Source organism: Antedon bifida, chromosome 5, assembly GCF_963402885.1.
Source record: "Antedon bifida chromosome 5, ecAntBifi1.1, whole genome shotgun sequence".
NCBI classification, from domain to species: Eukaryota; Metazoa; Echinodermata; class Crinoidea; order Comatulida; family Antedonidae; genus Antedon; species Antedon bifida.
Window position 1 is genome coordinate 22,772,121 of NC_136230.1, and position 19,915 is coordinate 22,792,035.

The 19,915-nt window shown below is 34.2% G+C and overlaps 1 protein-coding gene across 1 annotated transcript; it reads right to left on the reverse strand.

The window, feature by feature from the left end:
• Positions 1–1,875: 1,875 nt before the first annotated feature.
• On the reverse strand, positions 1,876–16,280 carry LOC144843424 (caspase-7-like). The gene is made up of 5 exons (XM_078700209.1): positions 16,192–16,280; positions 11,897–12,168; positions 4,865–5,043; positions 4,234–4,381; positions 1,876–2,027 (listed from the first exon to the last, which is right to left on the reverse strand). Exons 1-5 carry the CDS (start codon positions 16,278–16,280, stop codon positions 1,876–1,878), a joined length of 840 nt encoding a protein of 279 aa, XP_078556335.1.
• Between the last annotated feature and the right edge of the window lie 3,635 nt (positions 16,281–19,915).

Here is a 19,915-nt window from a genome sequence, read left to right on the forward strand (position 1 = left end):
AAATCAGCAGCTAAGGCAAGTAAAATAAGAGCACAAGCAACAATTGAATCAAAAGATGAGCAAAGGGAGTTTTATATTTTTTAAGAATACCAAATCTATACAAAACTAGCAAACAAGATTCAAAGACTTTCCGATTACAGATATTCGTCCAACCACAAACCCAGGCCTAGCAAAGACAATCTCAAAAAATCTCTCCAATCGAAAGATAAATCGAATAATACAAGGGCTTAAGCCACATTTGTGGCAATAAGAAGAGTGATGGAGACTTTATGTAAGTAAAAATCGTGAAAAAACTAAACAAAACCAGCAAACAAGATTCAAAACTTTTACAACTTCAGAAACACGTCCAACCACCATGAAGCGCCCTCTATTCAGATTCCACATCCAGCCCTTCAGTAACCAATGCCGATTCAGACCCCCACCCCCCCCCCCCTTCAGTAACCAATGTCGATTCAGATTCCACATCCAGCCCTTCAGTAACCAATGTCGATTCAGATTCCACATCCAGCCCTTCAATAACCAATGCCGATTCAGATTCCACATCCAGCCCTTCAGTAACCAATGCCGATTCATATTCAACATCCAGCCCTTCAGTAACCAATATCGATTCATATTCCACATCCAGCACTTCAGTAACCAATGCCGATTCAGATTCCACATCCAGCCCTTCAGTAACCAATACCGATTCAGATTCCACATCCAGCCCTTCAGTAACCAATGTCGATTCAGATTCCACATCCAGCCCTTCAGTAACCAATGCCGATTCAGATTCCACATCCAGCCCTTCAGTAACCAATGCCGATTCAGATTCCACATCCAGCCCTTCAGTAACCAATGCCGATTCAGATTCCACATCCAGCCCTTCAGTAACCAATGCCGATTCAGATTCCACATCCAGCCCTTCAGTAACCAATGCCGATTCAGATTCCACATCCAGCCCTTCAGTAACCAATATCGATTCAGATTCCACATCCAGCCCTTCAGTAACCAATGCCGATTCAGATTCCACATCCAGCCCTTCAGTAACCAATGCCGATTCAGATTCCACATCCAGCCCTTCAGTAACCAATGCCGATTCAGATTCCACATCCAGCCCTTCAGTAACCAATATCGATTCAGATTCCACATCCAGCCCTTCAGTAACCAATGCCGATTCAGATTCCACATCCAGCCCTTCAGTAACCAATGCCGATTCAGATTCCACATCCAGCCCTTCAGTAACCAATATCGATTCATATTCCACATCCAGCCCTTCAGTAACCAATATCGATTCATATTCCACATCCAGCCCTTCAGTAACCAATATCGATTCAGATTCCACATCCAGCCCTTCAGTAACCAATATCGATTCAGATTCCACATCCAGCCCTTCAGTAACCAATGCCGATTCAGATTCCACATCCAGCCCTTCAGTAACCAATGCCGATTCAGATTCCACATCCAGCCCTTCAGTAACCAATACCGATTCATATTCCACATCCAGCCCTTCAGTAACCAATGCCGATTCAGATTCCACATCCAGCCCTTCAGTAACCAATGCCGATTCAGATTCCACATCCAGCCCTTCAGTAACCAATGCCGATTCAGATTCCACATCCAGCCCTTCAGTAACCAATGTCGATTCAGATTCCACATCCAGCCCTTCAGTAACCAATGTCGATTCAGATTCCACATCCAGCCCTTCAGTCCAATGCCGATTCAGATTCCACATCCAGCCCTTCAGTAACCAATACCGATTCAGATTCCACATCCAGCCCTTCAGTAACCAATGCCGATTCAGATTCCACATCCAGCCCTTCAGTAACCAATGTCGATTCAGATTCCACATCCAGCCCTTCAGTAACCAATGTCGATTCAGATTCCACATCCAGCCCTTCAGTCCAATGCCGATTCAGATTCCACATCCAGCCCTTCAGAAACCAATGTCGATTTAGATTCCACATCCAGCCCTTCAGTAACCAATGCCGATTCAGTTTCGAAATCCAGCCATTCAGTAACCAATGCAGATTCAGCTTCGACATTTAGCCCTTCAGTAACCAATTTCATTTCTTTTAATTCATTTTCATCAAAAATGTCATGGGACCCCAAAAGAAGAACTTAACTACATAACATTATATATCAATATACAAAATACATAATTTAAGAACATAATTATAAAACTGGTAAAAGAAAAAGATTGCACACATGATTTGAATTAAGAATCAGTAAAACGTTGGTTTAACTGCATAAGGAAAACAGAAAGAGAAGAGAGGACAGACATACTCTCTTTAAGAGAGGAAGAAAGTGAAGACCAAAGAACAAGGAAACGATGGATAGGCGTCGATTTGAGTGAGTTATATCAAAGGTAACAAATATCATTTCCGTTCATTTTTTGCCGAACTTTTTTATTACCATAAATATAAAATATGGGTATTCTGAACAATTTGAGACAAAAACCAGGTTTCTATGACAACCGGTTTTTAAAATAATGGTATCTTTAAAAGTTAGGTCATAGGTCAAAAGTTCTACTTCTGGTAATTTTTCAAAAAAAAAACTGCCATTAGAGTGAATATATAAATGCATATCGAGAGTACTTTGACATAAAAATTTGTAAAAATTGAAATGAAATTATGTTAAAGATCAAAGATATCATTTCCGGTCATTTTTGGCCAAACTTTTGCATTACCATAAATATAAATGTTGGTATTCTACATGATTTCAGTCTAAAATAAAGTTTCAATGTCTAGCGGTTATTTAGATATGGACACCATATAAAAGCAAGGTCATAAGTCAAAAATCCTACTTTCCGTAATTTTCTGCAAAAAAACTCGTACTCGTATCGTAGCGTATACAAACATACATATTGTGAGTACTTTGGTACCAAAATTATATTTCTACGAACTCTGGTTCCTGAGAAATGCGAAAAAATGTTAATTTGTTAAAACCAACATGGCTGACTAAATGGGTCAAAAACAACCCTATGGGAAACGATTTGAAAATATCAACAACCTGATCTATTAAATAGACATACTTGGGATTATAAAAAACCACATACAAAATATACCTCAATGGGCGCATTTCCTACTAGACATTACACTAATTTACTTCTTATTTTATGCCATTTGCTCATTAAACATAAAGTGTCACCTAGCATTTGTGTGCTATACACTTGCTTAATTCTTTCATTATTTTACATACAGTAGCAATTTTAGTTCATTATGCTATTCTTATACATATGTCGTTATGTCAACCACCAGGTTTCACGGAACCTAAGATCACGAAAGCTACGAAACCTAAGACACAAGGCCTAAGATTACCAATAGTTCACTTTTGCACCTGCCTTGTATATTAACTCCACATTTCACATATAAATGCATTCAAAGTAAACGCATTCCATCAAGTGTTTAGCCCTCTATTGTTTTGACATAGAACGAAAATTTGATATCAAAAATATTTTGGGAAGGAGATGAATTTTTTCAATTTTATCCAGAATTATATGAAATTCGCGAAAAGGATACACGTCTGTAAAATCTAATAATTTTGTAATACAACTGAATGTATTGATGCAATGTGATTGTTAATTAGGCATCACGTGTCATTTAGAATTATCCCTTCATAACTAAAAAGTGATATCTATCTATCTATCTATCTGTGGTGATAATTAACGCGCTCTTATGTACGTTCAGCTTTTGTAAACACTTGGAGAATGTTTTTGTCTGATCGCGTTTGAACATCAACTTGTTGTGCACGCCGTCTATAACTGAAGCATTGATTGCTCTATTTTCAACTCGGCTCTGCCTCATTAAAAATAGAGCAGTCAATTTTTCAACTCATGAAATCTCACTATCCAATTCATAAACATGCATTATTTGTATACCAAATAAATATAGGTCTACATTATTATACTGAACAATTTCATTTTCATAGGCAAAATGTTAAATAACTGCACTTCCGGATTATTTTAAAGGAAACATTAGACTAAATAGTTTCTAAACAATTTGAGAACTATTTTATTAGATAAATATAAAAGTGTATATAAACAAACTTGAACATTAATTATCTATGACCAGCGGTTTCCAAGATATGAGGTGTTTATTAAAAACTACCATTTTTAATTATGCAAATTAGACCGCTAAATCATGATTTCCTAACATGTCCTAACGTTGATAGTTGTATTGTTTAATGGTATGGTCTAAATAATGTTGACACAATTAAATCAATTCAACACATTAGCATTTTTATCCTACTACTTACCTGGTGGGCATGCGTATGCAAAGAGGACATCTGCTTCCGCTGGAATCTTTTGCTGTGGTTCTTGGAGGATAGGTTTCTTTCCCCCATCGCAACCTGCTGTGTAGGGAGAAACATCAACTCCTTTATCATATTCATGTCCTCGACAAGCCTGTATTATTGAATAACGTAAGTTCATTTTAAACTAATGTTTGTATAGACCTGTACTCAATACCTCTGATTAGGCAAATAAATAACAAGAATCCTGTCCTTATAAAGTAGGAACTACTGCTTGACATACAGTAGTAAATAAATTTGAAAATTGCACAAAAATAAAATTACAGAAACTGTCAATCAGTACACGTACGTAAAGTACAATTTCAAATCGTTACTCAAATAAAATAAAAATCATAAAAGACAAGAGTGAAGGCGTGGTAATTTGGTTACTTAAAGATAAAAAGATTCAAAATCAAAAGAAACATCTCATATTTCAGTAAGTAAATTGTTTTACTGACAGCCACAAATAGACCACATGTTGCATATGTTGTCATCGTTTATCCTACTCAAACAATTAATCAATTAAAAGAACGTTAAACTCTATCTTCTATAATATTATATGTATTATTTAATTAATTAATGAATTTGTTAACATTACCTGTATGAAGAACAATTTTGGCTTTCCCACAAGATATGGGCATTCATCGCCCTTAAATTGATCTGCCAGCTTATCCACTTTGAGTTTGCCATCCGTTGCGTAAACGATGTTTTTCTCACCATGACTCATAAACACAATAACTAGACACGAAAACTGAGCAAGTTTTTTATCAAAAGCAGCTACAGTAAAACAAGATAAAAAAGTATTAAATATAATAACAGTTATCATTATTATTCATGTAGACAAAAAAAAAACGTATGGCTTAAAGCAAATAAGCTGTTACTGAATGTCAGCAAAACTAATTACGTTGTTTTTAGAACTAACCAAAAGTACTTTGACAAAAACCAGTTTAAAATAAAAATGAATAATGTGTTATTACATAGAAAGGAAAATGTGACATTTCTAGGTGTAATTTTAAACGAAAATCTTAACTGGAAACATCACATACAGCTTATTAGGAAAAAAATGTCTAGGGCAACTGGTATACTTTTAAAAGTAAGAGAATTCTTTCCTCATAAAGTCCGTATTAGTCTTTATAACACCTTAGTATTGCCTCACCTTCAGTATGGTAACTTAATATGGGGAAATACATACAAGAGCACGTTAGAAGTAATACTAAAACTCCAAAAGAGAGCTGTAAAATGCATTACCTTCTCTAAATCCAGACAAGCCTCAGAGCCACTGTTTAAGAAACTAAAAATATTAAACGTTTATGATATTTACAAAGTAAACGTCATAGGATTTATGGCAAACGTAAAATTCAATGAATTACCACATCACATTTTAAATATTTTTAATTACTGTGACAGTATTAGGCCTACTCATAACCTCAGAACAGAAACTGAATTCGAAATTCCCTTCACAAGACTAACTTGCAGTCAACAGTTTATACACATATATGGACCAAAATTGTGGAAAGAATTCACTTGTAATGGTGGTAATAAACCGGTTATTTTAAAGAAACAAAATAAATGTATAAAAAAACAGGTAAAAAAATATTTTTTATCACTATATGCTGATTAACAGCACGTTTTATTTAAGTTCTATATACTTGTTCATATGTAAAAGGGTCCTACAAAAAAACGAAGCTACAGCTTTTTTATGCAGGATCCCTGTTTTCAGTTGTACTGTAATTATGATGTACTGTAATTGATGACTAAATAAATGTGGAATAAATGAAAATGAAATGAAATATGCTTTTCATAAATATATTTATCTGTGTAAAAGCTGTGAAGAAGTGTTTCTTTATCAACTACATAATTTGCAGATGACATCGTACTCTTAAGCTATGTCTACACTATCAAACTAGTTTGGCAAAAAAAGTGTGATGTGCCTAAATATGGTCTTCATATACTCGAATAAGGTAGTGATATGACATCATCATGTCCATATATGGGTACATCACATTTTTTGTCACATAAAGTTTTAGCCGAGACGGAGGCTGCTCTCCAAATTACGCTTGATAAACTGCACAAGACCAGTAAAACCTATGAAATGAAAATTAGCAAACCAAAGACCGAAGTAATGGAATTTACTCTGTAAGAGCAAGTTACAGTTACCATCAAGCTTATTTTCTGTCTACTCTTGAAATGTTTATTTATATTTATTTTTCTTTGGAAAGATGAAGGTGTCTTGTAAATGCACTACTATACGGGCAGAAGAAGTTAGAAGCTTTCCAAAAGCGCTGCTATCAAACATTTTGTAAAATCTCCTTGCAAGACAAGGTGCTCAACGAAGTGTTAAGTAAAATCACATTAGACGGGAATCCACAAGAATTAATCACACGTGTCCATAGTTCACGTTGCAAGGATATATAAAAACCGATTACCAACATGCATACTACTGTACTAGAAACAATGATCTGGAAGGGCAGACCGACAAAACGATGGGAGAGTGATATCATTAACAACAAAACTATCTACTCGGCTTACAGCAATGCACAAGATAGATGCAAATAGAGAGAGGACATTCGTGGAGCCAACGTCCTGTGGAACATGGTGCTAGGTTAGATATGGTATGGTAAAACATTTACGTTTTCAATCACAAATTGCATGATTCCAATTAAATTAGTATCATTGTGCTTATTTTTTAGAAGAAAAATAACATGAACTTATAAAATATTAATACAGGGTGTCAGTACAGTAAACTACTTATTTAATCTCGGTCGTGCCCACATAAGGTTCTCGAATACATAGTAATTTCAGAGTTAAAAACTGATGATTTCAAATGTACGTACCGCAGGACAATAATGTCGTTTAAAGGAACGAATAAATAGACACGGTGATTTATGTAAAATTAGCACCCTGGGAATTACTTCCGAAAGAGAAACTTGTCACAAAATGAGACCACTCGTTTGAGTCAAATTTAAACAAACTTAATTTGTTTTGTATGTAACATTAGGATTGAGGGATGGGGAAGAAGATGGGTGCAAAGAGGAACAATTTTTAAATATGTTCTTTATCCATTCAGTCACGTTTTACCACTAAACACAGTAAAACATTTCCGATTTAATGCTTTGTTGAAACTGTCACCGTCATAGTCGATTGAAATCTTAAATTCGCTTTAATCGTCAAAAAAATTTATCTAACTCAGCTTAATTAGTAGGCGTAATGCTTTGCAATGGTTTCTTAGAGACAATTTCATACTTATGTTGGTTCCTACCCACCAAAGTTGTTCTGCGTTTAGGGCATGTGATCATTCGTACTGTAGGCCTATCCTATAGGCCTACTGGCTTCACAACCCCATCATGCCATTTAGGGGGAGGGGTGGTGGTGTGGGTGGTGGTTTAACTGAAATAATAATGTTGATTGTACATATATATAGAAGGCGACTGAAAACGCTAGCTCATTATCTGTTATAAAAATACCTATATCCAACCTCTGCAGCACAGATTGAAAAAAAATGGATCGAATTGAGTGTACTTGCCTTTGTGTTATTTACGACGCCTGAATATACACTTGTGGAAGAGAGATTGGAATGAAAATCAATACATTTGTATGAATGTATGAAAAAATGTAGAGAAATTGTCAACATTATTTAGTATATAGAAAGAAAGTATATAGAAACATACATACTATAAACAATAGTTAAAACCAATTTTAAGTGTGTACGAGATAATACTATGAGGTCAAAATGAAATTTTTAGTGTCTTTTATTGTCAACATTAATCGTTAGAGTATTAAATAGGAACATACACTTTACGAACAATTTAAGATCAATCTTAAGTGTGTACGACCAGTAATTATCGAGTTTTAATACTATGAGGTCAGAGGTCAAAATTACCTCTCTAATGACATTTATTGTCAAAGTTATTCATTAGAGTAAAAATACACTTTATGAACAATTTAAGACAAATGTTAAGTGTGTACGACTAATATTTATTGAGATATTATTATGAGGTCAATATTTAGAAAAATGACCTTTCCTGCCATTTTTTGACAAACATTTTAATTAGAGCAATTATAAATATGTATGTTGTAAACAATTTGAAGCAGCCAAATAGAAGCCTCTACAGTTAGCGGTTGCCAAGATATAAAATCATATTAATTACAGTAGGCAATTTTTATCTAAAATAAAAAAAAGAAAAACGAGTCTAAAAAATTGTCCCCAATGTTTGTGTCGATTTTGGATATGTTGTTCTCCATAAAATTCCGCTTTCAATGATGTAAAAATGTCTTTTACCATTTTTCCCCAGTTAAACCCTTCAACTACCAGACTATGAAAACATTTTATAAAATCATAAGTGCCAGCAGAGACAAAACATTCCTTTGCATATGAATGAGACTCTGTGACGACAAGCTTTAACGTGACGTCATTTTACTTTATCTACATGCGAAGAAGTAATCACTCCAAAGAACATTCCATTAGCTAACACGCAGGGCAGGGTCTGTGGATTGGAATTAATAAGATCAATCCATTCAATGTTTGATTTGCGGAGAAAATCCCATCAAATCTGTACTAGACTACCAGGCCTATAAAATCATTTGTAGCCTTCATAAACTTTCATCATCACCGTATTAATCATTTCGCGATTAAACGATTCGGAGTTTGTGTACACAAATGTACACACATGTGTGTCTTCATATCGCCGAAAAGTAACATAGCGCATGCGCATCATCTTAGTTGTTGCATCTTTGAAATTTCCAAAAGTGCATATAAAAATAATTTCGAGTGAGTAGCCAATCGCATGCGACTGGAACTTTTAATTTCATACATGCATTTCAAATTCATAAATGTCCCGTCCGCGACGTTTTATGCGGTTTTTTTACATTTATTTTAAAAGTAATGATGCAAAAATCTTGATATTTCATTTTCTTCTCATGAGGACTATATCTCATTGTATTATGAACACATTTTTTTAAAATTTTATATTTTGATGAAAATATCATATTTCAAAAATATTTTACATATTCAAGCATTTTATAACACATATTTTGTTTATTAAATTTTATATATATATTTCAAAATTCATAATTGTCTTATCTGCGACATTTTAATAGTAGTTTTATGGTGTTTTTTACATTTCAGTTAAAAGTATTGATACCATAATTTAATATTTTGTTTTCTCTTTTTAAAACTATATGCAATACATTATAAACAAATATTTTGAAATTTTGGGTAAAAATATCATATTCAAAAATATATTGATGACATTTTTCGTAGGAACGGGACAGACATTTTTGTTAAGGACGGGACATATCATTTAAATCCTTTTTATTTCATAAAACCATGCATCTTGTTAACATTTTTGCCCATAAATATACTGCAGTTACTTCAACTTCAAGTAAGCTCCAATTATTCATAATAAAGTATTTCATTAAAATTGTTTATTAATTTCATACTTGCATTTCAAAATTCATAATTGTTACTTCTGAGACATTTCGATTGGGGTTTTTTCCTCACTTGTGTTTATTGAAGTAATGGCTCTAAAATTGTTATTTAATTCTTAATTTTAAATCTTAATTTTCAACTCCTAAGGATACTAAATTGCAATAGATTTAAACAAGTTTTTGAAAACTTGTATTTCAAAATTTATTGAATGTTACGGATAGGACAAAACGACATTTTTTTTTATGGATGTGATGACAATATTGTAATGAATTAAAAAGTGTTTTTGTACTGTAGGCTGAGATGTACTGTACACAGGTGTTTATTAATCACAAAACATTGTGGTCTGTATTTAAAATAACAATCCACAAAAGAACAACACCTAAATCCAAAACAACATGACCAGTATGAATGGGAGTATTGGGCGTGGTCATCGCTTTGTAGATTTCATTCTTTGGTGAATTTGCAATCAAGAACCTTTTATAAATCAGATACTACATAATTAAGATTGAATTTTAATAGAAGTAGGCCTAATTTATTAAATCCAAGCAAGGATAGAAGAAAATTTCAGATGCAACTTGGATCCACTAACAAATTCAGACGTCAAACGCCAACGCCAATTTTGAAAGATTCTCCTTAAATGTGTTATTATCTTGAAGTCTTGTGTAATATGCCAAGCATAACTTTTATATTAGTGTAAATAAATATTTTGATAACATTTAACAATATTGCTTCTCTTTATAACTCTTCGAATAATTAATTTTATAAATAATATTTCATATTTATGAATTTTAATATTTTCACTTGACATAAATTTTTAAACAGTGTTTCAAAGGTTGAATTATATTTTGATTTGTAAATAAAAGATTACATTGATGTAAAAAACTTATTTTTAAATTTTTTTAATAGCAAAAATATACAATTGTTTAACGTGGACAAAGTTGTCCAGTCCGCGACGTTAGAAATGTCCCGTCCGTAACGACATATAAATCATATTTATTAATAAATTTGCAGTTAAATTTGTATAATTAACATTCAGTTATCTAAAAGAACTATCTGGCAACATAATAATATAAAACAAATTTTAAAATCTCTTTTAAATGAGGATAAATATTACAATACGTAAACCTTCTCAAAAGTCCATTTGCCGTCCCATTCGCGACGCATACAATTTTCATAATACAAATTTATTTTGTACAGCCTTTTTTCTTTTTTTGACTTTCATAATTAACATTGGCCATATATGTATACATTTATTTTACTTTGAATCTTGTATTCTTTATTATTTCTAAGATATGTCTAGTTATATTCTCAAAAATGTCCCGTCCGTAAAATACTGTGGAATGCCCCTATATGATAAACGATAGTCAAATAGACCGAGAAGACTATATAAGGATAGCATATTCTATAGAAGACAATAACTACCATGTCCAGTAGTCATTAAGTTAATTAATTAATTGATATGTCTTGGTGTTTAATTTTAAATGTAAATAGCCTGGGTAATCATAAGGAATAGTCCTGAACAGGGAGATGAGCGCCCCTGCCCACCGATGAGTTTCGGGATCCCTTTGACCCAGAGGGAGAGTACCCGTCAGGGTCCCTACCTAGGGTTACAGGTCTCAGGTTTTAAGTTTTTAAATTAATTAGTGTTACATGACCTTCTCATCAAAATTAATGTCTCTCATTGTTGTGCTATGTCAACATAATGTCAATGACGGCGAAATGTCCCCAATAATGGGGATAGCTATGCAAACAAGTAACAAGTAAGTAAGTATATGTACCAAATTATTTATTTATCTTAGACTATACTCTCAATGCATTAGGTGCTCTGAAACTAACCGTTACGGAGGGAGATATTTTAATTTATGCTAGTTAACCCACTTTCATTTGGCTTTCGTTTGATATACGTTGACTATGATGTTCATTGAAATTATAACAACAAGGTAAACAAAAGAGAAGGTATGTTGTTATGTTATTTTTACATGTTGCAAATAAGTTGGGACAAAACAGCTATTAGCAAAATGAACCAGTAAAAGCATAGTTCAAATATTACGGTGTATAGTTAGTGAAACCCGAAGACTTACAAAGTAAGCAACGGCAACAACAACACCTTGGTAACATTTTTCAAAAGTGGCCAGCACGATGCAATGACCCAAAAAAACAATAAGCGATATGCATTTTTAAATAAAGTTGTATAATACAAACCTTTTATAAATAAGTCTTTGGTCTTTTTAAATATGTCTTCAGTTTCATGTACAGTAAGGTTGACATTCGGTTCGGGTACCTTGAAGTTTAGCTTGATAAAGGCATCACGTAAACCGTTAGCGTCATCTTTTGCGTTTTCACGGCTGTCTAGTCCAAGTTCTTTGTTGAAATTAATGTTGTTGAAAATAATTGCATATCCATTTTTTTCCATGTTATACTCGCATTCCAAAGTTTCGAATATTTTATTCATTGCTTGGTTTGCAAGACCAATTCTGTTAATTGAATATGAAGGTATTTCATTATTTATTATACAGATATTGCATGTTAAGAGGTAAAATAAACATTTGACATCATCATGGGAATGATATTTTTCTCAAAGGCAATACATACAATATTTCTCTTAGCTTCGCTTCGGGAAATATTTTCGTGTAAGAGTGTATTGAATAGCCATAGCTTCTCCAATTACAACGATATTGTTAAAAATAAGAGATCCATATCAATTTCATTCCGTAAATAAGCGACACGTGCGCTGTACACCTTAAAACGCGGCCAAATTTTGCAAAAATCATCATTAAAGTAGATCAAGTGTTATAACGTTCGTAAAGCCAGTTACTTATTCGCCGTAGAGGGCGTAGATGCAAAAAAAGTCACGGAACTGGGGTGGCAAATAGTAAAGTAGGTCAAGGGTGATCGATCCATACCAAAATATTGTGAAAAATTAAGTAGTTCAAGTGTTATAACGTTCGTAAAGCCAGTTAATTAATCGCCGTAGAGGGTGTAGAGGTAAAGTAGGTCAAGGGTGATCGATCCATACCAAAATATTTAAAAAAAATAAAGTATGTCAAGTGTTATAACGTTCGTAAGAGCCAGTTACTTATTCGCCGTAGAAGGCGTAGATGAAAACAAGTTCGCGGAACTGGGGTGGCAAATGGTAAAGTAGGTCAAGGGTAATCGATCCATACCAAAATATTGTGAACAAATTAAGTAGGTCAAGTGTTATAACGTTTGTAAAGCCAGTTACTTATTCGCAGTAGATGGCGTAGATGCAACAAAAATTCACGGAACTAGGGTGGCAAAGGGTATCTAGAAAGTTTTCTAGAGCTAGAAGTCAGATATCTGAGTTATCAAGATCTGAGTTTTCTAGTTCCAGAATGGAACTAGAAAACTCAGATCATCAAACGGATCGTTCCATTATTATCAGAGGGTAGCTTTTTTGAAATAGTACAGTTTTCTTACTAATAATAATAATAGTTATTGTAACTTGTAGTAGCGGCCTACGACTTAAATCATAAAGAAATACAGTATACACTAGAAAAGTCAGATATCTGAGTTTTCTAGATCTAGAAAACTCAGATATTAATATCTGAGATCTGAGTTTTCTAGATCTGCGTTTTCTAGACACTCGGTGGCAAATAGTATTTAAGTAAGTCAAGGGTGATCGATCCATACCAAAAAAATTGTGAAAAAATTAAGTAGGTCGAGTGTTATAACTTTCGTAAAAGCCAGTTACTTATTCGCCGTAGAGGGCGTAGATGCAAAAAAGTTCGCGGAACTAGGGTGGAAAGTGGTAGAATAGGTCAAGAGTCATCGTTCTCTAACACAATATTTTGAAAATATCAAGTAGGTCAAGCGTTATAACGTTTGTAAAAGCTAGTTACTTATTCGCCGTAGAGGGCGTAAATGCATAAAATGTTATTGAACTTTGACCGGAAGAAGTAGAGCAGGTCAAGGCTAACATGTTGATGCAATTAAACAGTTATTACGTATTAAAATTTAATGTAAAGCCATGTGTATATGTATGTACTAGCAATTATACCCGCCCCAGGGCGGGTTTTGAAATTAGTTTAAAGCCTTCTCAGTACATAACACCCGACGCCAGTAGGCCTACTTCCCTATATACTCACCAACCCCCACCCCTCTTCAATAAAACCCCACACTCTTTTTTAAAAACAAATTCTTCCCAGTAAAAATTCAATTCAACTTCAGCTTCAAATTGAGAGGGTATACATAGCTACGATAGGCCTGGTTTAAGTACGTTGTAAACTGTGTAAATAAATAGGTTTCATATTGGCTGATAATTAAAATATCTAATTTTGATACTGCGGCCCCCTAGCCTTGTTTCTCCTCTCACCATCCAAGCCACAATCAACAAACCTTAACTCCTCCCCTGGACAGTTCAAATGTAGTAACTTTTCCTATTACAATTCCAATCATATAGGCTACTTCATTACGCCAGCATTTTCGGTCCTCCTCCTCCCACTTCAAACACACCCCAGATACTGGGTGATGTGTTTAAGAAGGTTCCAATAAAAGTTATGTTAGCCATCACTCCCAACCCATAATCCCTCAGTGGCAGTTTTCATAAGTAGTTTAAAACATTCCCAATACAGTCCCCAAACTCCCAGCCCCTTTCCATGGATAATTAAAATACTTTAACATTTTCCAACCACAATTGCGATCATTTTGATACCCCATGGTTACATGCAGAAACAGAAATTTGTAAAACGAACAAACATCGAAAGTGGGCCATTTTGACCATGCATTGTTGCCCCTAACTTGGATCCTAGACGGTTGATGTTCAAATATAGTAGTAGAACACAGTAACAGTAAAGAACGTGTATATGTTCAGACAGGAATGGATGTCTGTAATGAGACAATCAAAGAGACCGATACATAGCTGGATATGGTTAAAGTACTTTGCTAAATGTGTAAATGAATAGGTGTCATATTGGTTAATGATTAAAATATGTATATCTATATCTATATTTCCCCAAACGCCTTCCTGAGGATAATTCAAATACTGTAAAACATTTGTAGTATAATTTTACAATTCGATAGCCTACAACCCCGAGCCCAAGCAAAAATGACATCACAAACCACCCCACCCCCCCCCCCTCCCAACCCTCCCACAAAAACCCCAGGACTCGGGAATTTTTGTAATGTAGTTTAAAACCTTTCCGGTACAATTGCGATCATTTTGATACCCCATATGTATGGTTACATGCAGAAACAGAAATTTGTATAATGAACAAAAATCGAAAGTGGGGAAAAGTGGGCCATTTTGACCACATTTTGGCCCCTAACTTGGATCCTAGATGGCGTATGATGTTCAAATATAGCTTAGAACATTCCCGGTACAATTGCGGTCATTTTGATACCCCATATGTAAGATTACGTGCAGTAACAAAAATTTGTATAACGAACAAACAAACAAACACACAGACAGACAGACGTACAAACTCTCTCACTTATAATATAGATATGTGTATATATTTTTTTCATTTACCGATGTCGGTACTTATTTCATTTATATCATGAAAATATTGAAATATAATTTTAAATAATTTTGATAAAGAAGATGTTAGTTATGTTATTATACTGCAATTTTTATCCTCAAATTATATAATTATAATACTCTAGGTTTATTTTATTTTTTTAGTAATGTGTTTTGTTTGTGGATCCCTGCGAGACAAGTTTTTAACTTCTAGAAGGGATCCATGATAATAATGACTTCCAATTACTGCTTTATCTATGTTCACTTTAATATCTCTTTTCTATTTTGTATATGTTCATTTAATATAGCGTTTTATATTATATGTCCCACATTCGTCTCTGTCTGTCTGTCTGTCTCTCTCTCTCTCATGATTTTCACCAAAAAATGAGTCAAATAGATGGATTCCGCATAGTTTTTAGCTCTGTATTAATGTTGCTCTTTTTGCGTTCCACAGAAACAAAATATTGAACATAGAGTATGCGAAATTCTCATGAGAAAAACGTCTGTAAAATCATCAATTTATTTAAAGATTTATTTATTTTATTGATTCTTCTTCATCTAATTCTAAGGTTTGGTATTCAGGATAAAGTTGAGAGTAACAAATGTAGAGTTAAAATACAAGGCAGGTGCGAAAGAGAATTAGTTGTAATAATGGGTCTTAGGTTTCGGGATCCTCGGTCTTAGGGGGTCTTAGCTTTCGTGATTTTATGTTTCGTGACACCCCTATACTAGTACTAGTTATTTCTCCCAGTCCAGCCTGTTTAATTCTTTAAAAAAACAATTTATCTACTATAACATTGAAAAGTTAGTTAGTTCATCTCCAAACGAAGAATAATTGGCCATGAAAAAATGACTCACGATATTTCCTATACAGGTAGGTCGGTAAAATGAAATGTTCATCTTTATATTTTAAGTTAAATTATTTTGTTTATACTACGATGTAATTTAAACATATTTAAAAAAAAATAATTTCATGAGATGAGACAGATTTCATGAAGCAAAGAGAAAAAATGAATCTTACTGTTCATAATTTACTACTGAAACATCATCAGGGCTGTTCTTATTTTCTTTCTTCGGAGTTTTGTTGACTGTTCCGTTATTTCCATTCATATTTATTTTGTAGGCCTATCAACAACACAAGAACAAAATGTTTATATGAAATAATAATGGTAATAACAATAATGGTAATAATAAAAATAATGGTAATAATAATGGTAATGTTATTGATGACAAGTTGGTTTAATAAACCGTGTTTACACACACGACCGCCTATTATTGTTCTACTGATGATTATGATGATGAGGATATGTCGAAGTTTGGCAACACTTGATCAACATTCATCCAAAAATAGAAGTTGAGCGAGTGCAGATCCTTTAATTTTCTTTTCAAAATAATTATTTTAAAGATATTTGGTAATTCGGGAATGCGCTGTTTCCAAATTTGTCTTTGCGATATGATGATGTACAATTATAAATACCTTAGCCTTGAAAGGACAAAGTACATTATTACAATAGATTATTTATAGGACAATTTGACCTCAACCAAATTCGCTATCCGGGGCGCATTATTTTTTTTCTATCCAATTAAGGCAGAAATCATGAATAATTCATTACCTTAATTATTTTCTATTATAAAGAATAGCTGATCTACTTCCAGTGTAATAGGCTAAAGCCTTTACCACTAGACCAACATTGTGGTTGGCAAACGCTGTTTACAAAAATTATTTATTCTCTCTGCATGCTTATATAGCGCCCTCTATAATGTCCCATACTGTATCATAATTATTCGGGTGTCTAGAAAACTCAGATCTCAGATATATCTGAGTTTTCTAGATCTAGAAAACTCAGATATATGACTTTTCTAGATCTAGAAAACTCAGATATCAATATCTGAGTTTTCTAGTTCCATTCTGGAACTAGAAAACTCAGATCATCATATGATTGGTTGGTAGGTCATTTGAATCATTACATTATTAATCAGGTTTTATTAAAACTGATTACTGTGTACGTTTTCTTACTAATATTGTAACATGTGCAGATGTAGAAGCGGCCTACGGCTTTAATCATAAAGAAAATACAGTGCATGTTACCGTTAAAATGTAGGCTTAAAAATTATTTATGTACGAGTTGGTGTGGGTACGAGTTGGTTGAGGTACGAGTTAGCCAAGTTGGGAATAGGTACGAGTTATTTTGGGTACAAGTTGACCACTTCTAGCCTAGTACCCGGGCCAGGCCTACTCTTCGCGATACAACGCGATAGCGCCCACACGTTGAGCCTTGAATTCAATTGAGTTTGCTAGGCTAGGCCTAAATGCTAAGCCTACATTTTAAAAGGTGTATCAGGCCCGTAGTCAGGGGGGGGGGGTTTATGGTTCGGGCGAACCCCCCCTTTACAGCGAACCCCCCCTTAACCGACTGCGAACCCCCATCCCCGACATCCCCAATACCTCACCACCCTCATCTCTGAAAATCCTCCAAATACGTGCCCCACAATACAAAAGGTTATTTGTAAATTGAAAAATTCGTTAACTCGTTCGTGAATAACTCATACCTTATTGTTAAACAAATGAATTGGTTGCCGAAAAATAATACGAATTTTTGGTCCCAGGATGTAACATGATATTGACGTGAGCTTGGGCACGAACGAATCGTACAAAGGACACCGCTAGACAACCGCGTACCTATTGTTTCGATCACTGGCAGTCAGCATGCATATATAGCCTTCCGACGTACATCAAAAAATGGAACGCTGCGGTTACCTACAATATGTATGTGTGGCTATGAAGTATAGTGGATTATAGTGAATTTAATATATTACACTATAATATCTATGGTATCATGTACTGTAGTTTACACCTATAGCATTCGATTATTTTTTTCTAGACCACCAGCCGATACGCAGGCCTACTCAACTGTATCAATACCACCTATTTACATTGATATATTTAGTTTCCTCAACAAATTGCTGTAAATAAATATAGATAGAGCTATCAGGGGCGGTCGCAGGACTATTTTAAGAGGGTTGCCCAAAGACTCCAGGGCTGTAGACACTGAGTATTTGAGCAAGAAAATTGTTAAATGACACCCCTAGATGGCCGCAAATGGTACTCTCGCACGTAAAATTCATGATAATTTTTTTTTCGTTCAATGCGAACGTCACGGGGAGGTCCCCGATGAAGGTACTTTTGGTACGGTAATACATTCTAATAACTGTACTCAATTAATGTAAATTAATTATCAGTTAATAATTTTAAAAAGTTATACAAAAAATATGAAGCTGTTGCTATAAATATATTGAGCAAAAGGTTAAATTGTATAATTTGGAATTTTAATTCATTTAAAAATGCTAAATAAAGTCAGATGTTAAAACCACCATTTCCAAACATTCATTTTTATTTATCCACTATAAACTTTACAAAAGTGTTGTTTTAAACCACACTCCAAATAAAACATAGAAAAGAATGATAGGACATTTGCAGAAAGAAGCAAACTTTGCTCTGCTACCGGTATAACACGGTTCAAATTTCGGAACGTCTATAAATTACTACGGAAATTCGGCCTAATATTTACGAACGTACGGAAATGAAGATAAATAGGGTACTACACGCATCGGAAATACAGAATACGCACAATTATGATTTGGCCTAAAAATTGGCCTTAGATTATGGAAAACCCCCGGCAAAACGCAATAATTATGGACAAATCGATTATTAGCCTTGGCAATATGCCTAATATTTAAAAGGAATGAATATAGGCTATATTTCGTTTGTCGATGAATTTTTGAATTCATGTATGAATGATTGATCTATTAGAGGTAATCTGTGATGGCTCTAGTAACACTGCTATGCGTGGGTAATTTGTGAATAACGTAGTATGCTACATACACGAGCCTAGATAGGGAAGATCTGTACTGTCGTTCATTGCGAGAGGAGGGGGAAGTCCGGTAATGTGTCATGAAAAATGTAACAAGCCAGAGATGAAATAAAATCACTAACATTTAGCTGATTGTCATTGTTTTAGTCGTCGTCAGAAGTTTATCGACCGACATCTATTTCTCATGTGTTGAGCGTTTCTTTAATTGAATAATTTTGGATTTTCAGTAAATTACCAATGGTTTATTCAAAGTCAAACTGTAACTAATCCCTCACTATTCAATCAAAATGTTATTATTATACTACTATATTGTTGAAAAATGGATTGCGTGACATGAAAATGGATTGATAGTAAAACGTAACAAAGATACATTCTTGTCTGGTTATTAGGTATTCATGCTCCGATGAAGCAGAGGATTATTTTTGTAGCGTTCCATTTAAAATGAAAAGAAATATTTTGGTTGTGAAGGTTGTTTTAACAATTAGGCTAATATCAAAACATTCAACAATAATAAAATGCCCTGCAACTCTGTAACTACTTTATGACTAAGCCTATCAAGTTCCGGGTCCGGATGGATATTGTATACGATGAAATGGAACTCAATTTTAATTTAGTGGCAGAAACAACATTTAGTATGAAATTAAGGCTGTTGCCCGGGCCACAAGGGAAACACCCCTGGGTCCGCCCCTGGCTATAATAATCATTGAATTTGCCTTCTCACCCAAATTGTGCTTTTTTTGGGGGGCTTGTAACTTGAACGCAAAACAAAATACCGAGTGAATGATCAAACAATCGGCGGTGGTTCCGCACACAGAGCACGCGCATCTAACATACGGCGGCAACAAATGTTATCGTGAGGAGGAGGAAAAAAGT